Raw genomic sequence first — 16,077 nt, forward strand, 5'->3', positions numbered from 1 at the left:
AGAAATGTCGAGTCAGAATGTGTGGCAGGAGTTTTAATCTAGTAGAAACAAAAACAGAAAGTGGCTTCTTGCACACCGGCTAGAAACCAGAAACGAGGCACAGAAAATATGCAATTAACGTTACGTTGCAAACATAGTAAAAAATTAAGTTTTTGATGAACAGTTATGAAATTTTATGAACTTGTGTAGAACAATACGAACTGTTTTTTTTCCTTGTTTTAGACCTGGATCCAAAAAGAATGGAAATGTGTGAGCTGTTACCTGAAATGTTTCAGTTTGAACATGCTGCCTGAAGTGCACGTACGACTAATTGCAAGCACCGGAAGCTGCCATAGCCTTAGAAAGCCTGCTGTCATTCGTAGCGTACTGCGCGGCTGATAGTTTCTATAAGTTGGTCGCGTGACCGCTCATTATGCTTCTCAATTACAGTCTTCAAATACTGCATGGTACTCACATTGCCGCACAGTATTGATTGACCGGTACGTACAAGCCGCTGTAGCGCGCATGTCCCGGCAAAAAACAAAATGAAACATGCGAAGCTGTGATGCACTTGTACGAAACGCAGCTGCACACAACGTAACGTCTGATGTCATGCGTTTTACGATCAGCCACCTCGAGTACAGTGAATTCTTCAAACCATTTTGGTAACATTCCGATTTGCATTCCGAAAGGAATGCTCATCTTGCACTGTCAATGATTATGCCTAGTAAGTTCAGTGAAAGAAAACTTAACACTAAGCTATCAAACCTAGAATCGCGAAGCACTCTGTGCCATGAAATCAGTAATCAGAACAAAAATTAACATCAGCGTGAAGTTCAAGGCTTTTCTGAAATTCAGGTAAAAATGGCAGCAGTCCGTCCCACAAGGGTTTTTCCAATATAGCTGTTTGTGAGTAATCCGACGTCTGAAGAAAAACAAAAACCGGCAATGAAATGCCAGTAACCGCGAGGTTTAAGGTCCCGCACTGATGACGGTAAGCAAATGAAGATAGGGCAGGTGAAAACTTACAGGCTCAGAGGAATCGCTGTTCTAATACAGAATAATTGATTCCTGATATTGACGGAACTATATGTACATGTGCGCTCAGATGTTTCGTTCTGCTATAAGGAATAGGTGAAAATGTTTGTTAGATAAATTACAAAATCAATTAGAGATCACAATATAGTGCAACAATTTCTTCAAATTTTATTCTGGAGAAATCACGCTAAGCAAAGAGAATACAGTGAACCATGTGACGTTACAGAGTGGCTTTACTGATGTTATGGTATCGACGCGCTTGCTTCAAATTTGACATTCGCACTAAGAAAGGAAACACCGGGATCTGACTGGCGTTTTCTGCGATAATAAGCGCGAACTCAGAAGCAGTTCTGAAAGTGTAGTGTATCAGTTTAACCCCATTGTTTCCTTTTTTTGCTTCGCATAGAACATTGTTACTCCAATAGAGTGTAAAGCTAGACGAATTGGTTGAGCTTGGGGGTAAAAGCAGCGCAAAAGTAACGGCAACACAAGACAGAGAAATACAGAGGACAGGCGCTGATCCCGCGCATTTTTCGTTACTTGTGCTGCTTGCAAAGTGGCTTTCTTCGCCCGAGTCAGAAGAATTAGGCTCGGGGGAGCACTACGCTCCTAGATTTGCAAGTCTCTTCACACTGTTCAGCGCTGTGGAACTTGTTTTGGTTTCCAAGGCAGCCGCCATAGACGAAGCTCTCGCAGGTCGCGGTAGTCGTGTTGTAGTAGTACTTGGTCATGTAGGCCTCACAAGGTCCCGTTACTGGCGGCAGCTCGCAGAGAGGTGGTGTAGGCACTTTACAAAAAAAAGAAAAAATAAGAATAAAGAAGAAAGGTCATAAGTTTTATTGCAAAGAATACTTTCTACTTGCTTCCCGTCATTGTTGCACGATGTCAGAATACAAAAGTGAAACAATCCCAGCAACTTAAGATGTGAAAAAGTAAACACGTAAACAGATGTGAAAAGGCATACAGCACGGACAACACCATAGCTACTTTCGTCTGTGGACCTGTTCCTGCGTAAACTGGGACACATAAAGGTATATTACATTTCATAGAGGAAACAAATATGCCAAAACATGAAATTACGCCAGTAAATATGCCGTCTTTCAATAAGTATATTCCTTGTTGTTGAGCTCAGCTTCTTCATTTCCCAATTGCATTTCAAAAATTAAGAATAATAAAGAGCAACAAGCATTAGGCTCTTACGCAAGAAACAAGCTCTCTTAGGATATGACAAGGGGAAAAATACCTGCATGGCTGAAGTTATTACCCCTAATAATCAAAGGCTGCTTCTGACACAGGCTGCGCTGAAACGCTGCGTTGGCAATTTTGATTTCGAAGGTCAAGGACGCATCGAAACTTCAGCATAGATGTTTTGTGGTAGTTCTGATCTCTGATAGGGTCAGTGCGAGCGATTTGCCACCGAAATGTAGCACTTTATTTCCGGTAAGCTTAGACACCCATCCACATACTGCACCTAAATTGAAACAAACGACAAAAATAACGGGGTCCGAGTAGCTCGATGCTTTCAATCTTGTTCCAGTGGCAGTGCTCTGCTGTGATAATATGATGTTGGTATTTACGCATATGCTTTGCGATTACCCTCAACTGTGGTAAATTACGTGTTTCGGCTCTGTTGCTATCGAGAATCTGATAGAGGATGTTTTTTCTGGAAAACCTCGCCTCCTTCCTATTGCTGAATTATATGTTATTGTTCCGCGGAGTCCGGATGACTCTTTGTTGACAATGAATACTTTTTCGTCTTTCGCTGTCCGTTCGATTCACAAAGCAAACTGAATCCATCGTACTAGCGCTAGTGTAGAGGTGAAATTCAGCTCAATGTTTTACATAGGGCGATTCTTCTCTTGAGCATGCAGCCCAAATAATATTATTGGTGCAACCTAAAATAGCGTTGGGCGAAAAGAAGCACAGGCGTGTTCGAGAAGGCTGGGTTTTGTACGTGGAAGTAATATGAAAGCGGCCAGCTCATCAATGCTCCTCAACATATAAGGGTGCTAGGAAATATTTGTAATTTATAGGTAGTATACTGCTCGCGCTAAATGTGTGAGTTGAATTAGTATTTTGGTCAGTTCGTCCTATTACGTAAAACTCTTGCCTTTGCTTCGAGTTATTGACAAATTCGACTTCGCCCTGCTATCTGCTAGCCGTCTGGTTAGCTCAGATGGTTGAGCGGCTGCCCCGGAAAGACGGTGGACATGGGTTCGAGTCCCGGAACAGGACGAATTTTCCTTCAACTGCGAGGCGTTTTTTCGAGGAACCCGCATGGGTTTTCTTTGTAGAAATTGCTACGAAGGGGCCGATGTCTGATCCTTCCTTTAATAATTACTTCTCACCACCTTGCTGGTTACCGCAGAACTAATATTTCGAAGTCTGGTGTTTCGCGCACCAAGACCACCATGTAATTACGAGTCATGCCGCAGTGGGGAACTGCGGATCAATTTTGACCACCTGGGGCTCTTTAACACAAACCCAATGCGCGGTACACGGGCTTACCATCCTCGAAATGCGGTTTCCGGTCCGGAATTGATCTCGCGCCCTCTGGTTTAGCAGCACAGAGCCAAAGCCAGTATGCCACTACGGCGGGTGCACTAACAGTATAGAACGACAGAAAGCTGAGCTAGTTGCGAAGGATTCATTATGCAAAAAAGAGATGAAGCGTGCAGACAGGCCTCTGCACGCCTCACCACTTTTCTGCATAATGAACACTAACATTATGCCTAATTTGGCATACTATGTTGTTGTTGTTAATGATGATACGTGGTGTTTTATGGAGCAAGGACCTAGTATGGCCAAAGTACGCACGCTAGTGGTAAATGAGTTCCAAATGTAGCGATGAGTTAGATCTGACGTGGCAAGAGGCCTTGAAAATAGTCGCTGTAATGTGCGTGAAATGTATTTGTAATGAGATAGTGGCAGTGACTAACGAAGTATATGATCGCAAACGGAAGATGTCAGGGGAGCACTAGTGCCTTAAGAGAAACCTTGAGAAACAAGGATCTGGAAGCATGTGCTCTGGCGAGGATGTGCTACGAATTTCTTGGACTAATGACATTCAAAATAGCATCATTGAGGAATCCTAGAACTGATTCAGTGTCAAAAAACCATTCTGTCCCAAGTGAGCTTACAGGATGGAGAGGAATGTGCTGGCGATATGGTAGAAAAAAGTGTTTCTCTCGTCTCCCGTTTCCCGACACTTCAGGAGGACGTGGAATATGGTCAACCTCTCGCCACATGCAGCACAAGTTGGTGATTTATTACAACTAAGCAGGAAAGTATGAGTTCCACACGTGTGTCATAACCTGAGTCGACAGAATAGGACATCATTTCGTTGCATTTTCGTTGCGGAGGCCCCACAACCCAACCGCGGTGTAATAACATGAAGCTTACTGTTCGTTTTAGCGTCCCGCAAGCGTTGCCAGTGGCTTCGCAGTTTCTTTCGTAAGAAAGGCTTCATGTCTGTAGCAGGGGCATGAGCGATAATAATAATACCTTGTGATGCTATTGATGTGGCGATTTCGTCGGTAACGTTACCCTCGATTCCTCTATGCTGAGGAAAGCAGCCTGTCTACAAGATGAGCAAAAGTCGCATAGAGTAAAGGACAATAATAACATGGTTCTTGTGATTTTGGATAGACATTACCGCTTTTACAAGACAGTGTGTGTGTGAATATTATTGCCTTTTCTTGTTTTAATTTCTGTATGTGTTTCACGCTGGCAATACTGCAGATACCTCTGCAGTAATAACGCCGGTTTAGGGGTTCAATGCGTAACATTCTGAGAAACAGGGGCCAGCAGTCGCGCAAGATGCGCCAGCATGTTAATTTGGAGCGTAGGTGGATAATTCAGAGCAAGAGTACTTTGACAGAAGTTCAAGGCAATGTATTCGGATTTCGAACCCTGGAGCATGCTTAGTAACTTTCCCCAAAAGATATGTCACATTATATTACATCTGACTCCCAAGGCAGTGCTGAAGGCGTTAGGTGATGTCCGAGTAGTGGGACATCCATTTATTCGCTAAGTGCCTTCTAACCTAGTGATAAGAGCTCCCTCACATTAGTCGTAAAACAGTGTACTAGATGTTGTATTGCTCATCGTAAAATAGCATGGATGATCACAGTTTGAACTTACTTTCATATAGTAAAAGAAACTATCAGAGTTTGAACTTACTTTCATATAGTAAAAGAAACTAGAGCATGTCCCCTCCAGATCGAGACCACACATTTGATTTCACGTAGAGGCTCTTCCGTTCTGAAGACTTGTTCTGAAAGCACCAATCACGAGGCGGATTCCTAGACGGTGCACAGGATCTAGCATTTTGGGGGCGCTAGGTGCACAAGATTGGTAAACTATAGCGCCGTTTTCCAAACGTGTGCCTATAAGGCTCTTGCGCAGAGCCATGGGACACTTTCTGTCGCTACCCCACGTTATGTGCGACAGAATTTTAAGGATATTGATTGCTCTTAGGCATTTGCATTTAATATGCATTATGTGGGAAATACAGCTATGCTTTGAGTCTAGTATGATATTTAAGAATTATGTTCTGCATTCACAGGTATGCGTTCACCATGGAGGTCAAGGTTGGGCTCTGACACCAAGCGTCTCTTTCTTGCAAACAGGACACAGGAGACCTTTTGAGGCTTTAGCCTAAGTTAATTCTCATTCGCCCATTAAGACTGATTGTTCGGGCCTGGCTGAGCTAGTCCCTCACAGATGGAGAGGTTGTATGACTTGCATCCTTATCTGCATCTCATGAACATATTCAGAATAAACTTCGTGGCATGTATCAACGCAAAGAAATGATTTTAGCAGCAAAGAGGGCGCAACTAAGCCACCCTGCTGAACTGTAGTTTCCTGTACAAATTGACTAGACAAAATTGTTCCAATTCTAAGGTGGAATGTCTGGTTAGAAAGGTAGCTTTCAATAAGCTAAGCGTGTTTCCACGGATTCCCATTTCGGAAAGGCCTCTCAAATTTCTGTAACGCCATGCAATATTGTATGCCTTTTCCATGTGAGGGAATACCGACGGAAAGAATTGCTTATGAATGAAGGCATCGCGAATGATACCCTCAATAGGTACGAGATGGTCAGTCATCGACCGGTCTTCCGTAAATGCACACTGTTACGGATCACTCTGTTAGATTCTATCAAATGGAGAAGACAGCGATTAGCCATTTTCTGCAAAAGCCTATACAGTCAGCTCGTAAGCGTCCAGTACAGAACCAGTACAATATGCTACTGCGTAGTCAACTATCAAATCGCTGATAAAATCTGGCATTCGGTAAGTTGGCTCTTTGAAACGTTTCCGGTCAGCCGATGTTATTTCACAAAGGGGGCGTGGCATCCACCATCATGTTGTGGTATTAGGTTCAATGGTGCTGCAAAGTGATCACTTCCCAATGGATTCTTCATCACATTCCATTCTATGAAAGGAAGGAGAGCCGCAGCGTCAATAGTTAAATCTATAAAAGAATATGAATTGTCTTGCGTGTTGTAATGTGTGGGCTGCTTTTCATTAAAAAGACATGCCAGAACATGAGATGTTACCAGAAAGCTTTCTATGAGCCGACCCCTGGGTTCACACCGGTTCTCTCCCCACAAAGTACTGTGAACACTTAGATCTCCGACGATAATATATGATTCCGGAAGCTGATCAGTTCACGTCTAAAATTCCGTTTTACTGAGTTTGCAACGTGGCAGTATGTAAACATAACAGACGGTCACCACCTTGCTGAAAAGCATCGCTTGTGCGGACACCTCCTTAAGTGGTGCCTAAAGAGGGAAGTTGTGGCAAACAGCATATTTCTCTGCAATTATTGCTACACCTCCGGACGAGGCAACAGCATCGTCACGGTCGTTACGGAAGATACGTAGCATATGGTCTGAAGAAGTTATTGTGCATTTTCGATGTGTTTCCGGCACGCACAGCACCTGTGGATTATAGTAATTCCGCCCGGGACACCTGGAGTAGAAGTTGCCCCCTCCTTACCCTTGGTCCAATTTTTGCGCACTTCCTCCCCGCTTTCCGCCGTCGCGCGCACGAGATTAAGCCTCAGTCGACGGCTCACATTCGCACGCTTTCACTCGCAGATACAGTATACGGCGTGCGGTGGCGATTTTATTGCGCTTGGAATTTTGAGGAAACGTACGGCAATACTGATGACAGTACGTACGTCTGAAGTGTCCATATAATTGCTATCGCAATAACAGATAGCATCATTCGGAAAGGCTAGCAGAAAACACCGAAATCTCGGCTTCCAGACAACACAACCCTCGATTTGTTTCAGTATTCCTCGTTATAATGCCATCCAAGTTGATACCCCGTAAATCACGCGCACACACACACACACACACACACACACACACACACACACACACACACACACACACACACACACACACACACACACACACACACACACACACACACACATATATATATATATATAGTCATATCATATGAAGCCAACAAGCACTGACACCAAAGACAACAAGGGTGCACTTACTTGTGCTTAATAGGAATGAAGCAACGATAAATTAATGGAAATTAAAGTGGACGAAAAAAAAAACTTGCCGCAGGTGGGAACCGAACCCACAACCATCCCATTTCGCGTGCGATGCTCTACCAATTGAGCTACCACGGCGCCGTTTTCTTATCCACTTTCTTGGGCATTTATGTGACCTAGTAGAACCCTGGGAGTGTTAGCCAGCACCACCACCCACAGACCTTGGCGGCGGACGTGGAACGTCCTTCTCGCCGCAGGCGTCACGAGAACGTGGTCTTTTTTGGGTGAAGGCAACTGGTCAATAAACACACATATGCTACCTGAAGGCATCAATGTTGCGGAGTCGAGACCCTCGTTATGTAATAAACGAGAAGAACGGGGATAACCCGAGGGGCCCGATTTTTATGAGTCATATCACAAGAAGCCAACAAAGCCAACAGGTCTGTGAGTGGTGGTGCTGGCTAACACTCCCAGGGTTCTACGAGGACACATAAATACCCAAGAAAGTGGATAAGAAAACGGCGCCGGGGTTGCTCAATTGGCAGAGCATCGCACGGGAAACGCGAAGGTTGTGTGTTCCGTTCCCACCTGCAGCGAGTTGTTTTTTCATCCACTTTTATTAGCATCAATTTATCGTTTCTTTATTTCATTTATTAAGCACAAGTAATTTCCCCTATGTTGCCCTTGGTGTCAGTGTTTGTTAGCTTCTGATGATATGACCAATAAAATCGGGCCCCTAGGTTAATCCCCTGTATCCTCGTTTATATATATATATATATATATATATATATATATATATATGTAACCCATAGACGCAGCGTCATACATATACGCTTACGGGCATAAATTAGCATCAAGTGTAAATGTTCACGTCGCATTGCTGGTTAAAGCGTGCAGCTTGAGTATATTTTTTAAAGCTTACTCACCTTGCCACGCAAACGTAGTGACTTCTTTGCTTTCTCTTGGGTCAAACATTTGATCCCATTGAACTGCGCACAAGAAGTATAGTTTATTATCAATCACGTCAGGCAACATTAAAACTGATATAGAAAATAAGAAAATGCTTCTCAGTGCTGCGTTTACGGGGTGCGGAGGTATTATCGTGCATTTGGAACATTGTGCTGACGGCTAAACAAAGCCGTTGGACAGACGCAGCGGCGTCGACAAGTGACCAGAGAGAGATTCACTCAAGTTGTATAGCGTCGTGTTATCTGCTAGGTGGTTTCCCAGGAGCTCAAATTTGGAATGGTCCTTTTACCGGAAAGTCGATAGTGTGCGCTGATTGTCTTAAGATGTTTTAAAATGTTGATGAGAAACATTACACAACTCATCTGGAGATGGCTGTCGATGACACTACGAGTAGCATTCGACCAACCTACCGGCGTACCATATTTCTGAAGTCAAATTTACTTCACAAATTTAATTGTCACTCTGTGGCACGCGTTGCTTTCGCTGTATGTAGCAGTTCGGTATGCTATGTTGCTATGGTACTCACTGGCCGTGGTCGGCCATGAGCATGGCGGTATGATGACTGGATGACGCCGACTCACTGACGACAATGAAATGAAGAATCAAGTCGTTGAAGGAACGACAAACGTGGTTTGATGAGAGCGGAATGACGGCAATGAACGACCGTTCTTTCATGGTTACCATAGTATAAAATGAAATAGACTTTATACTTTGCGCTAACCCTGCCATCATACAAGATGTAGACGTACTCGGCAAGGTGCGCTGCAGTGACCATAGGATGGTAAGAACTCGAATTAGCCTAGACTTGAGGAGGGAACGGAAGAAACTGGTACATAAGAAGCCGATCAATGAGTTAGACGTAAGAGGAAAAATAGAGGAATGCCAGATCAAGCTACAGAACAGGTATTCGGCTTTACCTCAGGAAGAGGACCTTAGTGTTACAGCAATGAACGATAGTCTTATGGGCATCATGAAGGAGTATGCAATAAAAGTCGGTGGTAACTGCGTTAGACAGGATACCAGTAAGGTATCGCAGGAGACGAAAGATCTGATCAAGAAACGCCAATGTATGAAAGCCTCTAACCTTACAGCTAGAACAGAACTGGCGGAACTTTCGAAGTTAATCAACAAGCGTAAGACCGCTGACATAAGGAAGTATAATATGGATAGAATTGAACATGCTCTCAGGAACGGAGGAAGCCTAAAAGGAGTAAAGAAGAAACTAGGAATTGGCAAGAATCAGATGTATGCGTTAAGAGACAAAGCCGGCAATATCATTACTAATAGCGAAGAGATAATTCAAGTGGCTGAGGAGTTCTATAGAGATTTATACAGTACCAGTGGCACCCACGAAGATAATGGAAGAGACAACAGCCTAGAGAAGTTCGAAATCCCACAGGTAACGCCGGAAGAAGTAGAGAAAGCCTTGGGAGCTATTCAAAGGGGGAAGGCCGCTGGGGAGGATCACGTAACAGCAGATTTGTTGAAGGATGGTGGGCAGATTGTTCTAGAGAAACTGGCCTGTCTGTATAGGAAATGCCACATGACTTCTAGCGTACCGCAATCTGGGAAGAACGCTAACATAATCTCAATTCATAAGAAAGGGGACGCCAAAGGCTTGAAAAATTATAGACCGATCAGCTTACTGTCCGTTGCGTACAAAGTATTTACCAAGGTAATTGCGAATAGAATCAGGAACACCTTAGACTTCTGTGAACCAAAGGACCAGGCAGGATTCCGTAAAGGCTACTCAACAATAGACCATATTCACACTATCAATCAGGTGATAGAGAAATGTGCGGAATATAACGAACCCTTATATATAGCTTTCATTGATTAAGAGAAAGCGTTTGATTCTCTCGAAACCTCAGCAGTCATGGAGGCATTACGGAATCAGGATGTAGACGAGCCGTATATAAAAATACTGAAAGATATATATAGCGGTTCCACAGCCACCATAGTCCACCATAAAGAAAACAACAAAAACCCGATAAAGAAAGGCGTCAGGCAGGGAGATACGATCTCTCCAATGCTATTCACAGCGTGTTTGCAGGAGGTATTCAGAGACCTGGATTGTGAAGAATTGGGGATAAAAGTTAATGGAGAATACCTTAGTAACTTGCGATTCGCTGATGATATCGCCTTGCTTAGTAACTCAGAGGACCACTTGCAATGCATGCTCACTGACCTGGAGAGGTAAAGCAGAAGAGTGGGTCCAAAAATTAATCTGCAGAAAACTAAAGTAATGCTTAACAGTCTGAGAATAGCAATTTACAATAGGTAGAGAGCCACTGTAAGTGGTAAGGGAATTCATCTACTTAGGGCAGGTAGTGACGGCGGATCCGAATCATGAGTCGGAAATAATCAGAAGAATAAGAATAGGCTGGGGTGAGTTTGGCAGGCATTCTCAGATCATGAACAGCAGGTGGCCATTATCCCTCAAGAGAAAAGTGTATATATAGCTGTGCCTTACCAGTACTCACCCACGGGGCAGAAGCCTGGAGGCTTACGAAAAGGGTTCTACTTAAATTGAGGACGACGCAACGAGCTATGGAAAGAAAAAGGATGGGTGTAACGTTAAGGAATAAGGAAAGAGCAGATTGGGTGAGGGATCAAACGCGAGTTAATGACATCTTAGTTGAAATCAAGAAAACGAAATGGGCATGGGCAGGACATGTAATGCGGAGGGAAGATAACTGATGGTCGTTAATGGTTACAGACTGGATTCCAAGGGAAGGTAAGCGTAGCAAGGGGAGGCAGAAAGTCAGGTGGGCGGATGAGATTAAGAAGTTTGCAGGGACAACATGGCCACAATTAGTACATTACCGGGGCGGTTGGAGTTGTATGGGAGAGGCCTTTGCTCTGCAGTGGGCGTAATCAGGCTGATGATGATGATCAAGATTCTTAAATCAATCACTTTTTTTTCATTCCTTTCTGACATGTGTGTAAATATGGAGATTCATCTGTAATTGTGACTCTGCTCTGCGGTTCGTTCATGTTCAAGTCTACAAGTCTGGTTACCAACGCCGTTGTTGCTTTCATCAAGGTTACGGGGTACAGGTATTCAGTAGATAATTAGGGTGCCATTTTCTGGACCGTAAATGTTAAAAAAAGATGATTGAGGTAGATGACTCATAGTCATCGCGCTCACAGGAATCGAGGTAAATTGGCGGAGAAAATGAGGACTCTGATATTTCGTGCTAACGAACGTGAGCAGCGTCGGTTGAGTACTTACAGAAATTTAATTGTGTGGTTTCACGAGCCAAAACACCGATCTCATTACGAGGCACGCGGTAGCGGGGCACTGCGCATTAATTTCGACCACTTGGGGTTCCTTACCATGCGGACAAATCTAGCACAAGGGCGTTTTTCGCATTTAGGCGCCGTCGAAATGCGGCGGCCAAGGGCACGATCGAACTCGCTACCAGAAGCTCAGCAGCAGGGCAACACCACGCCCGCAGCGCTATCGCAGCTGGCGACGCTTATGAAACGCGGGCAGGATCTGTGTTAACAGTCAGATCAGCGGGACGCACTCTTGTGTAATGCTTATAATTATGCTGGCGTATCATTTGCGTAAAGTAGTCAAAGGAAAGCGATTCAAAGCATGTTTGATCTGAGCAGGAATGCTCTGCGTTATGAACAAAGAAACATTATTTTCTTGTGTGAATCGTATGCAGGCATTGATTATGGGGCAACCTTTTGTTTTTCGTATTTGCCAACACTGCATTTAATATGTGAAGCAATCAATAAATTGAAATTGAACTAGGTCTTGCGGTATCGATGATGTCATTCTTCTGGGAGCTAATTATGTTGTACGTAGTTTAGGAACCGCTTATATTTGAAATAGTTTTTTTGCATTAAAAACAAAAAACACGGCGCAGGTGTATACTGCGTTTGATTGCTTGAGGCATTGCACTAGTCGCGGTTTACCGAGTAGAAAGTAACTAGATGGTTATAGACGTTATTGTACTTGATTATATTTTAGAAGTTCTTTACGTTGTTTAACATAACATTGACTCCAGACAAACTAATATCGCATGCAATCAGTCACTCCTCTTAGAGTCCCCAAATTTTATTTAATGTGCTTTGGCGTTTCTGTTGATGGAAAGCCTGTGTCCTGCAGGTTGCGAGTCCAGTTACAGACACAGACTATGCGGAACCGCCGGCAACAGGCGAAGAACAAGGAGGCTCTACTCGCCGTCTTAGGCTACTGGCAATCGTCCTCGCTTGTAGGGCATTTTCTTATGTGCTTGAATAGGGAAGGAAATAAATTATGTGCTTGAATAGGGAAGGAAATAAATGATGTTCCTGTAATTCTAATTTGGGAAAGCTGTCAACTTTTCGTAATCGAGATAACATTTCAGCATGCGATGCAGAAGTCTGATACAAACCTGGAGGAAGAAAGGTGCGAGAGGCTGCCGAATGGTCTATGGTAGGCCAGGGGAAACGGCCACCGCCTGTTGGAAATAGAGCCAAGATTCAGTGCTGCACACTACACCGTTGCCTGCTCTGTTACAAGGCAGCTACTGAAAATGAAGAACCGTTTCAGGACCGGAGATACTGCAGGCGACTCATAGTTTTAGGAACTCTGCTCGAACATGTATTTTTACATAAAGAACCGAGTTGATTATTGCGAATGCGGAAACTTTACGTACGTAATTCTAGCAAGAAACAATGAATAAATTACCTTCCCGCAAACCATACTTTAAGGAATTGAGTAAAACCGTGATCTTAAGACCACTAAAACTATTGTGTGCAATATTCTAAAGAAATCACTCTTTTTTTAATTCCTTTCTGACAAATGTAACAGTATGTAGATCCGTCTGCAATTCTAAATTTGCTCTGCCATTCGTTCATCTTCAAGTCTATAAGTTTGGTTACCAACGCCGTTGTTGCTTTCGTCAAACTTACGGTGTACGGATATTTAGTAGATAAAAAAGGTGTCATTTTCTGGACCTTCAATATTAAAGAAAGATAATTGTGGCAGCTAGTTCAACGTAAATGTTTGAACTGCATTATTCGAACTCGAAGCAGCCGGTATGAATGTTTCTGACACTAAAATAAGTTTACAATTAAGCGCATGTCCTGTATTCCTCTTTTTCTTTTTTAGCCTTGCGTCTATTTCTTTGAAGATCCATGTTTACTAACACGACCACTAGTCTTCACTTTTCGAGGGTCGTCTGACGAGTGCTTTTCGACGTTACTTCCCGCAACATTTATATCAAGGGGAAAAGATAGCAGCACATGTTGGGAAGCTCAATAATGTTTTGTTTGAAATGTCATAGCACCCCAGCCATCGAGATAAAGCGGCAGAGGAACTATGCAATCTGATATTTCGTGCCACGGAACGTGGGCAGCGTCAGTTGAGGGTTTACAGACATTTAATGGTGTGGTTTCACGTGCCATAACACCGATCTCATTACGAGGAAGCGCTTAGTGGGGCGCTGCGCGATACTTTCGACACTTGGCCTTATTTACTGCGGAGATAAATCTATGCACACGGGCGTTTTCGCATTTAGCCCCCATAGGAATACTGCGGTCGGATCCAAGCCTCTCTATCAGGAGCACAGTAGCAGAGCAACACCACAGCTGCAGGCCTATCGCAGGTGGTAGCTGTTAAAAACGGAGGGAATGTGCCCTAAAAGTGAGAACAGAGGGACGCACTCTTATCGCAATGCTTATGATGTTGGCGGAGTATCATTGGCGGAAAAAAAATCAAAGCAAGAAGATTTAAAGCATTTTTGATATGAGCAGAAATGCTTTGCGTTATGAAGAAAGAAACACTACTTCCTTTTGAGAATCGTATGCAGTCATTCATTATGAGGCAATTTTTGTATTTCGTATCTGGCAACACCGCATTCAACCTATGAAGCAAGCAATAAATTGAACTAGGGCTTGCGGTATCGATGATGTCATTCTTCTGGGAGCTAATTCGTTTGTACGGAGTTTGAGAACCGCAAATATTTCAAAGACGGTTTTTGCATTAAAAGAAACACTGCGCAGGTGTATACTGCAGTTGTTTGCTTGAGGCATTGCACTAGTCGCGGTTTACCGAGTAGAAAGTAACTAGATGGTTCTAGACGTTATTGTACTTGATTATATTTTAGAACTTCTTTACGGTGTTTAACATAACATTGACTCCACACAAACTAATATCGCATGCAATCAGTCACTGCTCTTAGAGGCCCCAAAATTTAATTTAATGTGATTTAGCGTTTCTGTTCATGGAAAGCCTGTATCCTGCAGGTTGCACGTCTAGTTACAGGCACAGACTATGCGGAACCGCCGGCAACAGGCGAAGAACAAGGAGGCTCTACTCGCCGTCTTAGGCTACTGGCAATCGTCCTCGCTTGTAGGGCCTTTTCTTATGCACTTGAATATGAAAGGAAATAAATCATGTTCCTGTAATTCTAATTTGTGAAAGCTGTAGCCTTTTCGTAATTGAGATAACATTTCAGCATGCGAAGCAGAAGTCTGATACAAACCTGGAGGAAGGAAGGTGCGAGAGGCTGCCGAATGATCTATGGTAGGCCAGACGATACGGTTACCACCTGTTGGAAATAGAGCCTGGATTTAGTACTCCACACTACACCGTTGCGTGCTCTGTTACAAGGCAGCTACTCAAAAGGAAGAACAGTTTCAGGATCAGAGATAATGCAGACGATTCATACTTTTGGGAACTCTGCTTGAACATGTATTTTTATATAATGAACCGAGTTGATTATTGCGAATGCGCAAACTTTACGTGCGTAATTCTAGCAAGAAACAATGAATAAATTATGTTCCCGAAAACCCTACTCTAAAGAATTCAGTAAAACCCTGATCTTAAGACCACTAAACGTATTGTGTGCAATATTCTAAAGGAATCACTTTTTTTTCATTCCTTTCTGACAAATGTAACAGCACGTAGATCCGTCTGCAATTCTGAATTTGCTCTGCTAATCGTTCAACTTCAAGTCTATAAGTTTGGTCACCAACGCCGTTGTTGCTTTCGCCAAAGTTACGGTGTACGGGTACTTAGTAGATAAAGAAAGTGTCATTTTCTGGACCTTCAATATTAAAGAAATATGACTGTGGCAGCTAGCTCAACGTAAAGGTTTCAACTGGATTACTCGAACTCGAAGCAGCCGGTATAGATGTTTCTGACATTAAAATAAGTTTACATCTAAGCGCATGACCTGTCTTTCTCTTTTTCTCCTTTATCGTTGTGTCTGTTTCTTTGAAGATCCATGTTTACTAACACGACCACTAGCTTTCACTTTTCGAGGGTCGTCTAACCAGTCCTTTTCGAAGTTACTTCCCGCAACATTTATATCAAGGGGGAAGGATAGCAGCACATATTGGGAAGCTCAATAATGTTTCGTTTGAAATGTCATAGCATCCTAGCCATAGAGCTTAAGCGGCAGAGGAAGTGTGCGCTCTGATATTTCGTGCTACGAAACGTGGGCAGCGTCAGTTCAGGATTTACAGACATTGAATTGTGTGGTTTCACGTGCCATAACACCGATCTCATTACGAGGAAACCCTTAGTGGGGCGCTGCTCGATACTTTCGACCACTTGGCCTTATTTAC

General features: G+C 43.4%; 1 protein-coding gene across 4 annotated transcripts in view; it reads right to left on the reverse strand.

Moving 5' to 3' along the window:
* Nucleotides 1-1,160: 1,160 nt before the first annotated feature.
* The window catches only part of LOC135896908 (uncharacterized), a 65,742-nt gene continuing 50,825 nt past the window's right edge, over nucleotides 1,161-16,077 (reverse strand). For all 4 annotated transcript variants that reach the window (XM_070522407.1, XM_070522408.1, XM_070522406.1 and 1 more), the window contains 4 exons: nucleotides 14,991-15,056; nucleotides 12,897-12,962; nucleotides 8,463-8,525; nucleotides 1,161-1,804 (listed from right to left, as the gene is read on the reverse strand). In XM_070522407.1, the coding sequence (XP_070378508.1) occupies nucleotides 1,602-1,804; nucleotides 8,463-8,525; nucleotides 12,897-12,962; nucleotides 14,991-15,056 (398 nt within the window). In that variant the 3' untranslated portion in view covers nucleotides 1,161-1,601. The remainder of the gene's footprint in view (nucleotides 1,805-8,462; nucleotides 8,526-12,896; nucleotides 12,963-14,990; nucleotides 15,057-16,077) is intronic.

Source organism: Dermacentor albipictus, chromosome 7 (genome assembly GCF_038994185.2).
Source record: "Dermacentor albipictus isolate Rhodes 1998 colony chromosome 7, USDA_Dalb.pri_finalv2, whole genome shotgun sequence".
In the NCBI taxonomy this organism is placed as follows: Eukaryota; Metazoa; Arthropoda; class Arachnida; order Ixodida; family Ixodidae; genus Dermacentor; species Dermacentor albipictus.